The sequence below is a fragment of the Nannobrachium achirus genome (assembly GCF_963921795.1).
Source record: "Nannobrachium achirus genome assembly, chromosome: 18".
Lineage (NCBI taxonomy): Eukaryota > Metazoa > Chordata > Actinopteri > Myctophiformes > Myctophidae > Nannobrachium > Nannobrachium achirus.
Window position 1 is genome coordinate 37,875,476 of NC_137825.1, and position 20,000 is coordinate 37,895,475.

At 42.9% G+C, this 20,000-nt stretch overlaps 1 protein-coding gene across 1 annotated transcript in view; it reads right to left on the bottom strand.

Annotated features, from left to right (window-relative positions):
• The window catches only part of pcdh15b (protocadherin-related 15b), a gene marked incomplete at both ends in the record, with an annotated part of 204,786 nt that overhangs the window by 68,879 nt on the left and 115,907 nt on the right, over nt 1-20,000 (bottom strand). The window contains 5 exons of the mRNA XM_080747787.1: nt 1-235; nt 1,063-1,248; nt 1,885-2,004; nt 9,526-9,654; nt 18,315-18,408. The exon at nt 1-235 is cut by the window's left edge and continues 2 nt beyond it. Coding sequence (XP_080603913.1) covers nt 1-235; nt 1,063-1,248; nt 1,885-2,004; nt 9,526-9,654; nt 18,315-18,408 — 764 coding nt within the window. The remainder of the gene's footprint in view (nt 236-1,062; nt 1,249-1,884; nt 2,005-9,525; nt 9,655-18,314; nt 18,409-20,000) is intronic.

The following is a 20,000-nucleotide window of genomic DNA, read 5'->3' on the forward strand; positions in this document are numbered from 1 at the left end:
TGATCTTGACGGTGACTGTGGTGAATCCGGGGGGCATGATGCTTCCCTGTGTGTCCACGGCTTCCACTGTGAACGTGTACGTGGGCTCGGCGTTGGGCAGCATCTCATAGTCCAGGACCTTCAGAACTGACAGCTCCCCTGTGACCGCGTCCACGTGGAACAGCTGGCCGACCTGCCCGGAGGTACCATTCTTAATCCGATATGATATGTTGGAGCCAAGGTCAGCATCTATGGCCTGGAGGGAGGAAGGGCGTGAGGGAGAGAGGGTGTTATTTAGCAAGTGTTAGCAGTGTTTTTTGTTCCTTTTCAAAGCCATTGAAGCAGTTTGAACTAAAAATGGACTCAATTTGACTGTCACTGAGGTGGAGAGAGAGAGAGAGAGAGAGAGAGAGAGATAAAGAAAAAGTGGGATGAAGGGAAACCACGAGAAAGACAGATACACAGTCACAAATGGCCAGATAAGCACAGAATAATTGAACAAGGAATTCATTCATCACAAATAGACCCATCCACCCACCCATTCTTCCATCAATCCATCAATCCACTTATTCATCCACCTAACCACCCACCCATCCATCAAGCCTAGCCACCTACCCACCCACCCATCCATCCTCCTACCCACCCACCCATCCATACACCCACCCACCCATCCATCCATGCACCCACCCATCCACCCACCCATACACCAGGGGTGGACTGGGCATCTGGCATAAAATGGTAAAAATGGTAAATGGTGCATTTATATAGCGCTTTTAATCCAAAGCGCTTTACATAGATTGTGCATTACATTCACCCATTCACACACACATTCATACACCGGTGGCGGAGGAAGCCATGCAAGGCACCAACCTACTCACCGGAGGCAATTAGGGGTTCAGAGTCTTGCCCAAGGACCCTTCGACATTAACTCAGGGGGAGCCCGGATTCGAACTGGGAACCCTTCGGGATTTATACCCTTCGTGCTCTAATACCAGTTTCTCTACCCCTGAGCTATGCCGCCCCATACCGGGCATATGCCCAGTGGGCCGACTATACAAGGGGACCATCCTCTCATCGTCTCACCGTTAGCTTCAGTATGACAGTATCCTTGAGGTTGTTTTCTGGCAGGCTGATGAGGTATTCTGGCCGGGTGAACACCGGGCTGTTGTCGTCCACGTCCTCTACGGTGACGGACAGCGTTAAGCGGGAGCGCCGCGGATCCACCGCACCGTCCCACGCCTCAACGATGAGGTCATAGTGACCCTTCACCTTCAGGATGGGGTACACAGTAAACGGGTGTTAATTCGTCCCCTTGCAACTCTGAGAGCACACAAAATGTTACCAAAGCCATTTGGTAACATTTGAATGCTCTCAGAGTTAAAGCATTAACGGTGCCTCTGCAGAAATAAATACATAATTTTCGGCTGTGTTTTTGTTTATTGCATAAAAGAACCGAACGGGGTAAGTAATTGAATAACCCTGGCACTGATACCCTATGATGCGAGTGTGGGAAACTAAATCCATTGAATTATACATGAATAATAAATGAGGATGAGTCACTATTGTTTAGCATGTGCACACATTACACATTATTGTTTTGTATTTATTCAGATATGAATGTCAGAGATGGTTAAACTGATCTTTAATTAAGGACATCTAACGTAGTGCTACACACTAAAATAGATGTTAATTTAACTCTGAGTTAAATGGTTACTATTGGAAACAAACAATGAAGTTTAACCACATGAAGCCTATCGTCCCTATAGGTGAACATTCAGCGAAAACAGCTGATCTACAAGCTCACAGTGCATCACAGTGAGATGAACTGTGAGCTTGTAGATCAGCTATTTTCGCCAAAGAGATTTGGTGTCGAGGGTGAAAAAGGAGGAGACCAGTCCAACTGACCTCTCTGTCCAGTGGTACTGCAGTGGTAATGGTGCCGTTGGAGTCGATGTTGAAAAGGTTCTGGTGGTTCACCAGACGATAGTGGACCTGACCACTGTTGCCAAGGTCTGGGTCTGTAGCCTAGAGAGAACACACACACAGGCACACAAAAGAAAAACAACATCAGTTTGATGTTGAAGCAAAGGACGTTGGCAAATGTGCCTGTGTTTGAAAATCAGAATTGCATTACACTTTTATTTGAGTGAGATGCGTGAGTGTGTTTTCTAATCGATGGCTGTATAAAATTCAAAACATCAACTTCATTTAATCGTTTCTGTTTTGTGTGAGAGTGTAAATCCATCAAACATGACCTAACTATATTAAAACGTGACTTTCTCTTAAGTAAAGTATAATCTCTTACAAGTCAGCCTTTTATAGAACACTGTCTATACGTTGTGTGCGTGCGTGTGTGTCTAATGCAGATCACTTCAATGTGACTATAACGTTTTGTACCTGTGCATATTAAGTGTATCATTAGCTATGGGCTGCACTCTGCTCTGACCTTTTCACAACAATGGGCTTCTGTCATTAAACCCTGCTCATTATCTACCGAACACAGGCAAAAAAAACAACTGCGAGCTCCCTTCTAGAGACCTTAAGTCTAGCTATTCTAATCATTGTTTTTTCCCCTTAGAACATCTCTGTATTTTTCATCTTTAATAATTTTAGTTCAATCCCTTTACACTTGCCCATACCTGCTCTGTTTCTCTTGCCTACTAGCTCTGAGCACTGGATCTGCCCCGTTATAATGATTATTCGGTTGGTGTTAGATGACCAAGATATTGTTGGCTGCTTTTTTGTGCTTTACAGCTCATCCTCACTGCCAGCGACGCGAGCGACGTAACGCAGCGCAATTCAACGCGACATCGCCGGCGGAACAGACACGCCCCTTCCTATACAAACCCATTGTAACTTCAAACTCCATGTTAGATTCATTGAAAAGACCCGTCCTTGGTTCTGGTGAACGATATTGTCCTTCTAATGTGTCAGGAGTAATAATAATGAAGCCTGATGTCAACAATCAGCTCCGCAAACAGTGATTCAGAGCGTTTCACGAACGCGCGTCGTGTCGGGTCGAGGCCGGGCACGGCACTCGCGGCGGGGAACGCCCGTGCCGAATCTGAAGCCGGTGGGACGAACGGTTCTCGAGATACGGATTACATACACACACACACACACACACACACACACACACACACACACACACACACACACACACACACACACACACACACACACACAGAGACTTCTCGCATTTATTCTAAGATAACAATTATTATTCACTTAACTTTCCTCCAACATTATCCCATCAAACATCAAAAGAAAAAACAATGCAACACAACGCAACCCAACGCAACACAACACAACACAACGCAACACAACACAACACAACGCAACGCAACGCAACGCAACGCAACGCAATGCAACGCAACACAACACAACACAAACACAACGCAAACACAACGCAACGCAAACACAATGCCGACCAAAGAACAGTTGAGCACAACGGAGCAGGGTGTATGCGCGTGTGTGTGTGTGTGTGTGTGTGTGTGTGTGTGTGTGTGTGTGTGTGTGTGTGTGTGTGTGTGTGTGTGTGTGTGTGTGTGTGTGTGTGTGTGTGTGTGGTGTTGGTTGTGGGAGGGGTAATGTTATCAGTCTGAGCTTGAGTAAGCAGGACTTGGGGTAACGACAACATTAGTCAGGAGTTGGATCAATTTAAAGTTAATTAGCACTTACAGTATATTGTAAGTGGGACGCACGCACGCACGCACGCACGCACGCACGCACGCACGCACGCACGCACGCACGCACGCACACACACACACACACACACACACACACACACACACACACACACACACACACACACACACACACACAGAGACAGAGAGCCATGGGGAGCTTAGATTGATATTGGTATATTTGTGTTGGGAAAGTCTATATTGTACTGCTGCCTGGTTGTCAAACAGTGTTGTAGATTTAATGGAGTATGTACTGTAGAAGCATCTCTGATTATCTGCAGTTTGGTTCAAGGTCTGTTCTATTCTGGAAGGGAGGAAAATGAAGTGTGTGTGTGTGTGTGCGTGCGTGCGTGCGTGCGTGCGTGCAGTGTGTTTTGTTTTCTTTATAAGCAGACAGGAGCCGTAGTGCTGTGTGTACTTTTCATTTCATTTTCCAAACAAGGTAACTGGTTTTAAAACTACACAGCAAATATTTACATAAAAATACTTTAAAGAGAATTCTGCATAAGCAGACTTTTGTGTCTACCAAAAGTAAGAGTACACCCTATATACCTTGTCACATGGCAATTTGCGATTTTTGACATTTATATATATATATATATATATATATATATATATATATATATATATATATATATATATATATATATATATATATATATATTATAATATATATATATATATTGCCTATCAACATAAGGGCATCAGGTTGAAAGTGATCCAAGTTTTTGTTTGTGTTCTCTTCTCAAGTTCTGACCAAAAGGTTACCACTTTTGAAAAGGTTACTTAAAGTTATACTATGTAACTTTTTTTATAAAACAAATCTTAAAGTTGTCCTAACTATTAAATCGCTAAAGTTTTAGAACACCCACTCCGTTAATTTCAGCCCCTAAAGCCTTCTGTAAATATGTTTTCTATGATCCTGGCCGGGATCCGGATTTTGCGGCAAAATTACGTCATCTGCATCATCTGTATATGTTGTGTATACGTTGGCCAATCAGATCGCGGATCATACTTACCGGTACATGATACACTACCGGCCAATCACAGCGTGTCTTGCCGTCTCTTCAGGAAGTAGCCTCCCTTAGCAACAGTGTGTCCATATGGAGATCCCTGATGTCATCAATATTAAGCCCATATCTAACAGGACTTCATATGGGAATGCCCATGGAGGCCACATCAGCCACATACCACACTAACAGAATCCATATACTGTATTGCCAAGACAGATGGCCAAGACAGGCCATATCTGTGTGGCTGCATGGTTCTACAGACAGGGATCTCCATGAATGGGCATAAAAGGGATTGTATGTATGACATCATACTTTCACATAGGCTAACAAATAACTGAGTAAGCATGTTTGGGCTCTCACAGCATCCCCATATACAGTACATGGATCTCCATATATGGGTACCAGGGGTCTCCATATATGGGTAACTGGTCCGATATACTGGCCAGATGGCCAAGACATGGCGCGTTGTCGCCCTGAGGCGTCTTACTATATGTTGTATGTTTTGAAATAATACAAATCTACAAAGTAATTAGTAACTAAAGTTTTCAAATAAATGTAGTGGAGTAAAAGAACAATATTTGGATCTGAGATGTAGTGGAGTAGAAGTAAAAGTATTGGGAATTGTAAATACTCCAGTAAAGTACAAATACCTTAAAAGTGTACTTAAGTACAGTACAGTAATTAAGTAAACCTACTTAGTTACTTTACACCACTGTACCTCTGTCTTGTGAACTGGTGTAATTACATTCACCAAGCACAGTAACAACAGCAAAAACATCATTGCACGACATCAAAAGAGAGCTGAATAGAAACAAAAAGGTATTTGTGTTTCATCCTGTGCAACATACACTGACAAAGGAAACCTGTAATCCTGTAAATAAACACAGGATTTTACTGTGCTCCTCATGCACTCCATCCATCTTAAGACTTGCTCTGTTCTTCTTTCATGTGCAGTATCTCCCTCTTCTCTATGTAATTACAATACCCGCCGTGACAGCGATAGAAGCACGTTGCTGGAGCTAAATCCCTGTGTTGGGTCATCGACACTAACGGTATGCCTGTGTGCACGTCCTGTTGTCGGTGTGATGTTCTTTTGTTTTATCTTTGTATAATTTAGCCATGACTTTAGATAATATACTACTGACACGGCTAGCCAAATGTCTACAATGGGAACTTACTTTAGCGGTGGTGTGTGTGTGTGTGTGTGTGTGTGTGTGTGTGTGTGTGTGTGTGTGTGTGCGTGCGTGCGTGCGTGCGTGCGTGCGTGCGTGTGTGTGTATGTGGGCTAACAATATTGACTGTTGTGTGGGAATGCCGATTGATTTAAGCAAACACATATGGCCAGTTCACACTTTCAACAGCCTGAAGTGCACAGCACTGCTTAGTTTGATTGAGTAACTTTCACTTAAGACTTGAGTACTTTGTCCACCATTGCTGATGACCATGCACTGCCCGAATAACCCGAAAACAAACAGCCTTTCGTACAAAGTCAGATGCAGGGAGCAGCCAATCTTCTCTCAGTCACTCATTTCAACTCCCCTCTTCTTTCTCTCCCTCTGTTTCTCTCCCACGTCTCATTCCATGCTCTCCCTCGTTTATTTCATTCCTGTCTCTCCACTGGCTAGTCCCCTTCCTCTATCATTCTCCCTTTCCTTCTCATCGCTCACTCTCTCTCTGTCTCTCTCTCTCTCTCTCTCTCACTTCCTTGGTTTCCTCTTCTCTCTCCTTGCTCCTGCCTCAGCCCAAGGTCAAGTCCATTCATTCCCGCTGAAGCCTGTTTAAAACCAGCAGTTAGCGACCTTCTCTTGGATGGTGGCCCAGAGTCGTGCCTCGTATAGGCCGCTGAGGGATCGCACCGTCTGTTTGGGGTTGGAACGCGTCCAAGGGCCCTTGGAACGCCGAATGCTCATGTTTGGAATACTTTCAAGTGTCCTCTCTAAAGATTGGATTTTGGATTATGGGGGTTTTATTTGAGGTTTTATGACCTGGAATGGTCTCTGTGGTGCCGAATGGTCTCCGAGGGTGTGTTTTAAGTCTTAAGTCTGTTGTGCATCCACATGTCTGGTTTAAGCATCATGGAGAGATTCTGAAGTTTGGAGCGGTGCCCAACGACCCAAAGGAGAATCTTTTCTTCTTTTTTTTTCTTCTTAGATCTGTCAAACTGTCAGAAATATCAAAGACCCGACTATGGGTGCATAAAGGGCACTTACTGACCTTGGAACTAAAGCAAGTACACAACCAAAGGAGCGTGATGGACATTTACAACCTGTCAAAGTGTCAGGTTTACCAAAGACCCCCTACAAAGGTGCACAAGGGCCATACATTTAAATTTGCGAAGGGCCAAGGGAGCATGCATTGAGATTGAAACTTGTCTAACCATCATATTTACTGTATCTGTGAGCACTGACTGAGGGAGTACAGGAGCCAGGTATTGGGTCTAAAATACCCATGTCATTCTTTTGGGCAAGGATGTGAGGATACACGTTTGGAATGCAGCCAAACCTGAATCCTGTCGCATGAGAGAGTGATGCGCAGATAGGCTTTTGAGCTCATCCAAATCCATCCGCGCAAATTATTTATCCGCCCATTATCCAACCGCATTGATTATATTATCCAATTTATATATCCGCATCCATCCTCATCTGCAACTTCCATATGCCAAATTATTATTATTTTCTGGTATTCCAAGAAATGCATGCATTAATTTAGCCTACAGAAAGTTTGTTCGTCTTTTTTGTGCTGCGTTACGCTGATGCATGTCAGACAGACAGACAGAGAGACAGACAGGCACACAATCACACACAGAGAGAGAGGCAGACAGAGAGAGAGAGCATGAGAGAGAGAGTGAGCGACAGCAAGAGCGACAGAGAGAGAGAAACAAACACACACACAGAGCTTATAGAGTTTAACTTACCTATACTTTGCAATATGCATACATTAACCATTTAAGCGACCCCCACCACCACACACACCAAATCTCTTTGCCAAAAATAGCCGAACTACAACTTCACAATCCCCAGAATAAGTACCCTAGAGTTCAAGAAAATCTAATCAAATACTGCATGTGTTAATCCACAAATAAATCCACAAATACAACACAGAAATGCGTGTAGTCACAGATTTGCGTACACAAACACGCACACACACACACACACACACACACACACACACACACACACACACACACACACACACACACACACACACACACACACACACACACACAAACCCGCCTGCGGGCATAATAACTTATAGTCCTAATTACAGCCCAACCAGGATTAACTAAACAATGTTAAATGTCTCTGGTCCCTAGCACATTAGGAGGATTACTTTTGGAGCCTTTGTAAGCCTGCGTGCTGCTGTGTGCTGTGTGGGATGAGACAAGACACGGTGACCCCCACACACACTATTACTGTATGCTGGCCTTTTATACAGCATAATGACTCAAGATCCTCGCATTAACACCGGGCCAGTTAAAATTGTATTTTGTCAAATTTTGCACCTGGCAGACATTAGCACAAATAGCAACAGCTTGGCACTGGCTGATTGGATTCGACAACCAGTGGTGGTAGGCCTACTTAAAGGACAACTTTGTTTTTTTACAACAAGGGTTCATATTTTAGATTGTAAATAGAGAAAAGAAAAAGTGAGTGTTAAAATGTTTTCATTTGCTTCGTTCTATTGTTTTATCGCGTTTACCGTGCTAAAATGTGGGGCATGCGTACGCACGCATGGGGGCTAAATATGTCTTTTTAGACACAATAAGCTAGCAGTTTCTTTATTGCTATCTACAGTAACACTTCTAGCCCCCATAAGTCACATCCAACCATGAAAGGTTGCGTTGTATCTTGGGAATGAGCTTATTCTGTGTAAAATGACATATTTAGCCACTTGTACGCATGCCCCCAACCACTGAAATAAGAATCTCTAAAACAATAGAAAGAAGTAAATTAAATAATTTTAACACTCATCTTTTATATTCTTTAATTACAATCTAAAATATGAACCCTTGTTGTAAAAAACTAAAGTTGTCCTTTAAGATTTACTTTAAAAAGTAGCAATGCCACAATGTAATATGCTCCTGTATTTAAAAAAGTATTGACAACAAAATGTACTTTAAGTAGCAAACATATTTAAAAAAAACACATTTTATGGGTTCCATCATTTTGTTTCCAACATTTTGTTTTCGGGTATTATTTATTTCAAAACATTTTCAAAAAACATTCCCCAAAAAGCTAGGACGACGCGAACAACACGTTGTGTGCCGAACTTTGCACACACACTCCTTGGATGGCAAATCACAACCTCCAGCCCTGATTTCTCACATGGCCCTCTTCTAGCGCCGCCATCAGGCCAATTTTAGGAAAACACATTTTTGGACACTGCTCCTACAGATTTTGGCCTAAAATCATGCAAAGCGGTACACAGTATCTCTAAAGTCATGTCATCAACATGGATCTGTCCCATTTCCCATATTCCCTCCTGATTGGCAACGATTGCCTTCTAAAGTTTGTGTATGCAACGTGATGGTCGCCTATCTCCTGATTAGGGAGTCTTACTGGTAAATTAAAAGTTGAACATTTCAAAAAGATATGTAAACATAATATTGTTAGTCTAGTGACAGTGTGCACAAGACAATTAGCGCTGATGAGTCCAGCAGTTTGTAAAATTACCGGTGTGTGTGTGTGTGTGTGTGTGTGTGTGTGTGTGTGTGTGTGTGTGTGTGTGTGTGTGTGTGTGTGTGTGTGTGTGTGTGTGTGTGTGTGTGTGTGTGTGTGTGTGTGTGTGGGTGCGCATGCGCGCGCGTGTGTGTGGGTGTGTGCATGTGCGTGTGCATGTGCGCGTACCTTAACCTTTCCAACAAAAGCGTGATTCTGTTCCTCTGTGACAGTTAGGTTCACTGGCAGTGAAGAATCGAACAGTGGGTCATTGTCATTAACATCTGTCACCACAATGATCACCGTCGCTGTTGAAGTCTGAAAACACACACACACACACACACACACACACACACACACACACACACACACACACACACACACACAGAGAGAGAGAGAGAGAGAGAGAGAGAGAGAGACACACAGAGGATATGCATTGTTGTTGCTATGAAGACATTTCATATGTGGACTCACAGTTCAACAACGGCACCATATGGGAATTTTGTGTCTACATGAGTCTTGTCTTGACCTTTGCGAGAATATACTTGCACACAAAGTACAAGGACAACGGTACCTCACATAGGCTACTGCAGGGCTTGTACAACATACTGTGTACTGTAAACACGAGACAGTATGCTATGCAAACCATGTCTGCTAGCTCTGGGCAGCACATCACTGTCTATATATATGTAAATTCACCACCGTCTTGCAGCGTGGATGCAGCTTTGGGGTAGCCAGTGGTTAGTGCAGAATGGTGTATTCGTCCCGTGTACCGTTGTTCCACTGACTACATTAGTCCCCAAAGCGCCTCGCAAGGAGACTGTTGAATAGACTAATAGACGGCTTTGCCGTATGATTGAGGTCAGACTGAAAGGGAACACATTTTAATGGAGAGGAGAGGAGAGGAGAGGAGAGGAGAGGAGAGGAGAGGAGAGGAGAGGAGAGGAGAGGAGAGGTCCCATCTTCGTGTTCACAATATTCACAAATTACTTTTTTTCCTCCCCACCAACTCTTCCACATGTTTGACTAGTAACAAAAAAGGTCTAATTGTTAGCAATTAATGGCACTCACATGAAGATTGAAAAGAATGAATCCCAGTCTCACGTGTGATGCCATTTCACTGGTGGCCATTAGTGCCCTGTACCCCTGTATTCAACGGACCATATTCTTTGCTAATTAACTCCTTTATCCTCCCTAAACCCTTGCTATTGTCAATGTATTGTCTAAGTGGTGCACTTAGCAAAGTCATGCCTGATCAAGAACACACATGGGCAAATGGTGGGACATTTCTTTCCCTTCCAAAAAGGGCTGCTAGTTGTATGTCAAAAGAAAAGCTAATCGTAAGACAAAAACCTGTTCTATTCTCAAAATGTCTATTCCTTCCTAACGGCTTTCTACTTTATAGTGAGCTGATGCAAGACCTGCAGCATCTACATATCCTAATGTTGCGGAGTCCCTTATTTGACTTTCATGAGGGTGTGTGTGTGTGTGTGTGTGTGTGTGTGTGTGTGTGTGTGTGTGTGTGTGTGTGTGTGTGTGTGTGTGTGTGTGTGTGTGTGTGTGTGTGCACGCACGAGTGCATGAGCGTGTGGGTGGATGGGGGGTGCTGAAGATTTAATTCGTAAGAAAGTTAAGGAGACAGTGGAAACAGAAGGATGGATAAATGCATTAAAAATTACATGAATTACACGTGTCTATATCAGTGTCTGTATCAGACTTCCAATACAGTCCAGGCGTGCATTGTCATTTTGTCTTGCCCATTGCCATGGCTTGGGGACTAAAAGTTTGAAATCCACTGTTCTATATTGACATGCTGAGAGAGAGAGAGAAACTGCTGTGTTGCTCCCATAGACAGTAAAAAATAAGGACTGTGGGAACCCATTGGTTTCTATGCTGCGAAAATGAAGCTTTCGTTTTCCCTTGTATGGGTGTCGCCATCATTGTTTTACTGGTACCAAGGAATGCTATTAGCTGCTAACGTTCACGTGCAACCGCAGGGATACATTGGACATTGTCTTGAGCTTGCCGAAAATAAAGCACACAAAGAAGAATCGTCACACACATAATAGATTACAAGCCCCTCCTACAGCATACCCTGCTTTAACATAAATTGGACCATATTTTCACAAAACGCATCATGGTGACCATAAAGTATTTCCCAGTAGGACTACAAATGCAATCATGCAAAGTCACAACCAGCTCAGGGTCCAATTACTGTAGTTTGGACCCAGGTGTGACTCACACCTGGCCTGGGTCAAACAAGTTGGACTCAGAGCTACAGCAGGTGTGACTGGACACCTGTTGTGCATCAAATTAATTAATGCACAAAGGATAGATCAGCCATCCCCACACACATTCAGGAGGGGGAGACAATCATGCTTTTATGTGACTTTCATGTTTGTTTCCTTGTGGCCATCTACTCCATCATTACACCAAAATGCATTGCAAGCAGTGTCTGCTCATGGGAAATAAAGAGACATTTTAAAATAAAACCCCTTGGCTGTCGTCTGTCCTTCATTTGAGCCTGTCACATATTCTTATTTCCTAGCAGTTCTTTTTGCTTTATATGCAGTAGATAATGTGGGATAGTAGTAGTGTTGTATTACTCGAGTCAATGACTCGTCACGAGTCAGGACTCGAGTCCAAATTTTCACTGACTCGGTCTCGTCTCGGTCTCGCCCTTAATTTGACTTGGACTCGTCTCGGTCTCGGTCTAATTTGACTTGGACTCGCCCCCCACCGAGTCCACTCGAGTCAAGTCACTACAATGCAATGGAATAAATGTTATATCCATATGAGGAGCGCATTCACGTTAACATTGAGAGAGCTGCCTTGTTAAGTAACGGAGCATTCTGACGCTCATCTGATAGGCAGTAGTAGCACACACGCACACACAGGCACACACACACAGAGCCGCACAGCAGCAAGCATCTAATCTTCCCAGAAGTTATTTTTTTCGCCAAACAGACAACAGCACAACAGTCCACTTTCCTCTTACCTGCAGGATATCCTTGTGTCCCCAAATAAATAAGTCCTAACAGCTTCCAAAACACAAGCCTTTGTGATCATGTGTTGTGTAGTTTAATCCACCCGCACAGCTGGATTAAGAATTTACGTCTTTTTATATTTCCAGGTGTAGTCTATTACTCGTTAAGCAAGCCTCGTCCGAAAGTTTTAAAGTGCACTGATCAACAGAGAGAAGTGTAACATTGTAAGTCCCTGTAGAGAGGTTAAAACGAATCAAAACAACTTGAAGCAGTGACATGGGGTATTGTTTTGCCTTGTACTTGAAAGGCATCAGACTAATGACATAGGGTAGCCTACATTTCTCACCTTAAACAATGAAATGCAGACAGACACATACTGCTATGTGTTTGAATGGGAAAACCTTATTTATTTATTTTAGCTTTTAGTCAAAATAAAATATTAAGATAAGAGTTTGTTTGAAAAACGTTTTGCTAAAATCATGCATGCTCTATTTCAATGCAACTATAACAGCAATGTTTAAAAATGTTATAGATTAAAGTAGTAGACATAATTATTTTTTAAATAATATTATTTTTGTTATCACTTGGCCTTGTGGTGCATGGGCATCAATATTATATCCATATCATGATATTAGACTGGATAGGCCTAATTATCGTCTGGGATTTGGGATATTGTACTGCAGTATATGCCAAGTCTTATTTGTACACTAAAGTACTTGTTCTCTGCCTGGGAGAACATGTAATTGTAGCAACTCAAATGTCTAGTTCTTAGACAGAAAATTGGTATGGGAAAAAACTACCTCTCCAAAAAACTCCCTCAAACCTAAACCACAGCATTGACAGCAAATGGATAGAGCCTGCGATCATAGGTTCAGTCAGTTATACCCGAGGGGTCAATGCGGTTGCATTCAGTTCTGTTACAACACTACTACGCCAGTCTTGCATCACAGGTGACGTGGCAGTCAGCTGATCATTGCCAACCTACTTAAAGCCTGTTCAGTTGTCTCTTCCTCCTGCCTTGCTGATTGGCAGCTGGCACTTGCTTGCCCCCACCGCCTCCCCAGCACCACCAGTAGGCTCTGCTGTTAATTCTGTTCCCCATGGGGGGTGTTTATATATATTTATATCTCCATGCTCCTAATGGTTATTGATGTTCTTCTGTGCTGCGCTGAGCAGGGAGAGCAGAGCCTGACGCCAAAATAAATGTGACATATACACACTTGCATTACTCATTCATAATAATAATAAACATTGTTTCAATCCTTATCGTGGGTTATCTGACTGAACCAAAGGTAATTTGGGGAGACCTATTGATTTAATTTGAAGACAAGCCATTAATTTGAAAGGTATTGGTAGGAAACACCAGACAGGTGCATGCACATGAACGGGGGGTTCTTGCATTGTTTGTTTGTGTGTGTGTGTGTGTGTGTGTGTGTGTGTGTGTGTGTGTGTGTGTGTGTGTGTGTGTGTGTGTGTGTGTGTGTGTGTGTGTGTGTGTGTGTGTGTCCGGAAAAAAAATATATATATTGTTTTCTGCAGCCTACCTATCAAAAAAAAAAGGGAAAAAAAGAAAACTGGACTCGGCTCGGTCTCGCCTACCATTGGTCTCGGACTCGACTCGGACTCGCCTCCCATTGGTCTCGGACTCGACTCGGACTCGGCCCCCTCCCAGGGGCTCTTGACTCGGACTCGAACCCCATATGACTTGGACTTGACTTGGACTCGCTTTAGGTGGACTCGACTACAACACTAGATAGTAGACATTATGAGTGAGGACTGTAACACATGTCTCCAGCTGGAATCAAACTGCAGGATGTTACGATTATGAGGTTTGGCGACTGGAACACTGTGACTACATTGAAATTAAACTAGATTCTATGGGCCATGGCTAAATCCCGCGTATTGAAGCTGAATAGATACTGCATATGAGCATTAAACTGTTGCAATAGTGGGTAGCACTTTATAATGAAGTACCTCAATAAAGGCTAATTAACAGCTAATAAGGCACTTATTAACAATGAATTAACAGCTAATAAGGCACATTAAGTCCTAATAGTGCATTTATAAACCCTTTACTATGCACTTATTATGAGATCAATTAACACTAACAAATCCTTAATAAAATCTTTATTATAACAGTATAAACAATTAATTAAGCCTTTATTAACACTTTATTAGGCAATTTAAAGCCACCTATTCTAAAGTGGGAACACATCGGGTACACCCGCCACTCTGACATGTCGGTTGAGTCCTAATTGTGCATTTAGAAACCCTTTACTATGCACTTATTATGAGATCAATTAACACTAACAAATCCTTAATAAAATCTTTATTATAACAGTATAAACAACAACAAGTCATTAATTAAGCCTTTATTAACACTTTATTAGGCAATTTAAAGCCACCTATTCTAAAGTGGGAACACATCGGGTACACCCGCCACTCTGACATGTCTCCTTTCCGACATGTCAGAGTGGCGGGTGTACCCGATGTGTCCCCACTTTAGAATAGGTGGCTTTAAATTGCCTAATAAAGTGTTAATAAAGGCTTAATTAATTGTTTATACTGTTATAATAAAGATTTTATTAAGGATTTGTTAGTGTTAATTGATCTCATAATAAGTGCATAGTAAAGGGTTTATAAATGCACTATTAGGACTTAATGTGCCTTATTAGCTGTTAATTCATTGTTAATAAGTGCCTTATTAGCTGTTAATTAGCCTTTATTGAGGTACTTCATTATAAAGTGCTACCCAATAGGGTAACATAGCGGTAAATTGGATATTAGTTCTATGTTTTTGTACATGAGATAACTTTATTTCTGCTACAAACTCTGTCTATAAGTGCATTATTATGTGCAACTTTAATGAACATGTGATTGAACATAAAGTAACAACAACCAACACGTTTATTATTATGCCAGGAGTGGTGTGGAATTAAAGAAACACATTCTTATGGTACTGTACACAAATGTATAACATGAAATGGTACGCAGCAAGATAAAATTATACTCCTAATAGTTAGGATGGGTAAATGTGGAGGACAATTTTCATAGAACTGTGCAGTGACAAAAATACTCGAAAGGAGTGAAGACCAAATTGATATTATGCAGAATGTACAAATGTAACCAAATGGACCATTATGGGTCCAAATGGACCATTATGGGTCCAAATGTGAACACTCTCAGACTTAAATGAACATAGCGTTTTAAAGTGTAGGGCCTTTCAAGAGGGAAATTAAGTATATTGTCTTGGACTACACCAAAGTGAAGTGTCTTTCCACAAGCAGTACATTGGAGCTATAGCTTACAGCACCAGCTTGTAAGAGCTCCTCCATTTGTGGCAATATGATGGATTCAGTGGCCAAATAGCCAATTAGGCACTTTGTAGTCTGACGCTCTCACAACAGGACATTTAATAATAGGGACGCGTGGGCGTGTGTGTGTGTGTGTGTGTGTGTGTGTGTGTGTGTGTGTGTGTGTGTGTGTGTGTGTGTGTGTGTGTGTGTGTGCCTAAGGCCTTGAGAGTGATACTGATTAATGGGCCTGTATAAGGCAACTAGACCCCAATCTCCTCTACTTTTTCTGTCTTCCTCTCTCTCTCTCTCTCTCTCTGTCTTCCTGTCTCTCTCCGTTTGTGTCTGTCTGTCTGTCTGTCTGTCTGTCTGTCTGTCTGTCTGTCTGTCTGTCTGTCTGTCTGTCTGTCTGTCTGTCTCTCTCTCTCTCTCTCTGTCTGTCTCTCTCTCTCTCTCTCTTTCTCTCTCTGTCTCTCTCTTCATGTCTCGCTCTCTGTCTGTCTGTCTGTCTGTCTGTCTGTCTGTCTGTCTGTCTGTCTGTCTGTCTGTCTGTCTGTCTGTCTGTCTGTCTGTCTGTCTGTCTGTCTGTCTTTCTATCTTTCTATCTTTCTGTCTTTCCTTCCAATCCTCCTCACATTTTCCTTCCTCTCTGCTGTTCCCCAGTTTGCCTATTTCTCATTATCTAAACAAGACTGTCAAGCCAGTTAATTATGCAAGATACATTTGGCCCCCATTTCCACACTGTAAGACCTTTGGGCAGGAAACATTATACTAATTGCCCATAGTCTGAGTGCATGTGTGTGCGCGTGCACCATGGTTGTCTTCTTTATAGGTGGAATTCTTCACTTCTCAAATAGCCACCTGAATCCCCATGGCAGCCATGCAGCAATTGTTTCTCTACCTCCCTCCGAGTGTGTGTGTGTGTGTGTGTGTGTGTGTGTGTGTGTGTGTGTGTGTGTGTGTGTGTGTGTGTGTGTGTGCACATTGAGAAGGTCAGAGTATTCAAATCAAAATGTTCCTCCCTTTAGGGAACCTTGAACTTTACCTCCCATTTCACTGACTCGTGAGGCGAGAGGAAGAGAAGCGAGGAGATAAACCAGCCTCAATAATTCAACTGATAGTTGGTCAGTAGAGAGAGAGAGAGAGAGAGAGAGAGAGAGAGAGAGAGAGAGAGAGAGAGAGAGAGAGAGAGAGAGAGGAGGAAAGGAAAAGAAAAAGGAGTAAGGAGAGGAGTGGAGAGGTGAGGAGCAGCGAAGAAAAGAGCAGAGAAGAGCAGAAGAGAAAAGGAGCAAGAAGAGGGAGAGAGGAGGAGTAGCTAATGAGGAGGACAAAGGCAAAGAGGAAGAGATAGCAGGACGAGATGGACAAGAATCATGTGAGAACGATGGAAGATTTGACATTCTAAGAAGGCGAGAGATGACGGATAGGGGAGAGAGAAAGAAGGCAGGCATTAGTGTGAAGTCAACGATGATATATTGATCTCTCTCTCTGTGTGTGTGTGTGTGTGTGTGTGTGTGTGTGTGTGTGTGTGTGTGTGTGTGTGTGTGTGTGTGTGTGTGTGTGTGTGTGTGTGTGTGTGCGCGCGTGCGTGCGTGCGTGCGTGTGTGTGACAGACGGAGGGAGCCTGAGAGACAATATGGAGACTGTACCCTGCAGTAACAAGCATAAACACAAATCTACCACAGAGGAATAAAGCTAGAGGCAGAGAAGAGCGAAGGAAAGAGAGAGAGGGAGGGAGAGATGCTCACAGCAACAGATTGAGAGTTGTGGAAAGATGGGGATAAATTGCGGAAGAGAGAGACATGGAGAGAAGCAGAGTAGAAGGACACACGGAGGAACATTTTCTAAAGAGCTCTCTGGTACATACAGTACAGTAATGGCCAGGCCATCACAGTAAACTTGGACGGGTCCATTTTGGCCCTTTTACTTATACTGTGCAAAGACGATTAACTTTGGAATGAATACAGACAGAACTAAAAGGCACCCTTGGGGTTCAAACCCATTTCATTTCTTTCCAGGGGCCTGAATGGCACAAGCTGGGTCCACAATGCACATAGATTCGACTGTCTGCACTGTCAACAGACTGAACAATAAAGATGTTTGCTGACAGGCATTAAGAGACTTGCAGCAATTCTCAACATTTTTACTTTCTACGGCTCTTTTACTTTGAGATTATTTTGTATTTTCTGCAGCCATTTTAGGTCAAGCATCTGGCATTGCTGCCAGTGAGGCAGGTGATAAACTGCTTAAGACATAGGGCATTCAAAGATTTCCCAAAATAGCAGATCTGCAAGCTCACAATGTGTTGCACCGCAATGTGTCATAAGCTTTTAGATCTGCTGTGTCTGAAGATGCGTGAAAGTTGAGGAAAATAATCTCTGCCCATAATCTATGACATGCCCAAAATTGAGACAGCAGGTTGTAAGTAAGTGGTTAAGAATGATGTGCTGGAAAGCAACTGGTGCATGTGCATGTGCATGTGCATGTGCATGTGCATGTGCATGTGCATGTGCATGTGCATGTGTGTCGTAAGGCAGTGGTTCTCAAAGTGGATTCCAGGGACTTTGTGGTTTCCTTTATGGGGGTCTAAATTCACCAGTAACTCTGACCGTGTACCCTAAGGGGTCCATTTGTACACTGTCAGAGTTAAGGGTTAATATAAAAGTTTGAGAAACACTGACGTAAGGAATCTTCTTACCCCATCAGGATGTCCGTCCGAGGCTGTAATCACCAGGGTGTAGAGGTCCAGGGACTCCCTGTCCAGAGACTGGGCCAGAAGCAAATGTCCTGTCCTGGACAGAGAACACGGAGAGGGAAGAATAGAATTAAAAAGAACAGAGGAGCAAGGGGGAAAACAGAGGTAGAACAAGGATGAAGCACAAAAGTACCCATAAAGACACTTATTGAAATGATTGTGGCTGTAGTGGTGAGAAATTATTAAGTACCCATAATCATAAGCTGCAATCTGTAACGTTTATATCCAACAAACCTGCATCTTCCACATGAAAGACTATCTCGAATATCTCCCGCTTGAGCTTGGCTAGGGGAGACATTGCGCTTATGAGCCTCAGGCAGTACTGCTTGTCAATCAGAAGGTGTCCTGTCTGACACCAGGGTCTACATTTCTCAATAGAAAAGTAGGGAGAACTCCTCCATGTACAGCATACATTATACTGTATTTCATATGATATATAAATAACAGATTATAATACTTCATTAAACGTGCTCTTGTTTCAAAGTCAATGAAGGAGGTTCCACCAGTCAGAGAATGCACAGTACAATCACTCAGAATTAAAGCGGCATTAAATTAATGAACTAATAAAATGTTTTATTTTAGATTTTGTCCAATATGTATGGTAGAGTAAGCTAAAACAATATAACTTATACAATTGCAGTGGTTGTATTTTGTCTGCCTGCTCTTCTATTGAGACATTTAGATAGTGTCACCTAGACAGAGGTTTTGACCTGATGTTCAAGATTAACTCTATCCCCTGAGCAAGCAGGAAGGCTCTATTAGCTCCATGGTAAAAATGACAGGAAAGCGGGTTCAAATCTGGGGTAGAAGAGCTAAGTTACACACTGATGAGTTTGCTGTGAGGGGTGGATCAGCATATCATCTCATGCAGTATGTACAAAAAAGATCTACAAGCTCAAGCGTTTCAAGCTTGTAGATCTGCTAAGATTGTGTGATGCTGTTGTATGATCAAGCAGGACATTCATTTACAAAAAAACACAACAAGTTGGAATATGGAGATAAGAGGTTTCTGCCAAACGGCGATATTGGGGAAATTAAGCGGCGCGTTTCTAATACTGCGATGTGAGGCGGGACTACGGCTGCTATGACGTAATCGCCGTTGCGGTCCAAACCGTTAAGCTAACAGCCGGTGGCGATGGAACCATACCGCACAACACCACTGCCTGGCGGTGGTAAAATGAAGTGTGTGATAGAGGATGGCCCGCTAGGCTAGGTCCCACCCCTTCCACTGACAGCTGTTGTTCTCATGGTGACGCGTCTATGCCACACGTGTCGAACATAAATACGGAGAGAAACAAAGACAACACTCCATTGCGCATCAGCCTACTTGCCGAGCTGGTGAAAAAGATGCCTGCTGATTGCATATACAGTGTGTGTGCGTGTGCGCTATGATGATGCCTGTGTCTGAGCGTCAGCTCCCTCTGACAGGCGGCGGGCTCTAAGACTAGACCAGGATTTCTGTACCCCTACGAGGGCTCAACTTCAATCAAAATAAACTAAACTACTTCGCTACTCACCAAACCAAAGGTAGTTTTGCGTTGTTGAAAGTCTATTCTCCGCGGTGGGAAACCTCTCAGCACCCCACCCACTCTGTAAAATACATTATTTTTGGCATGAAATAAAACGCAT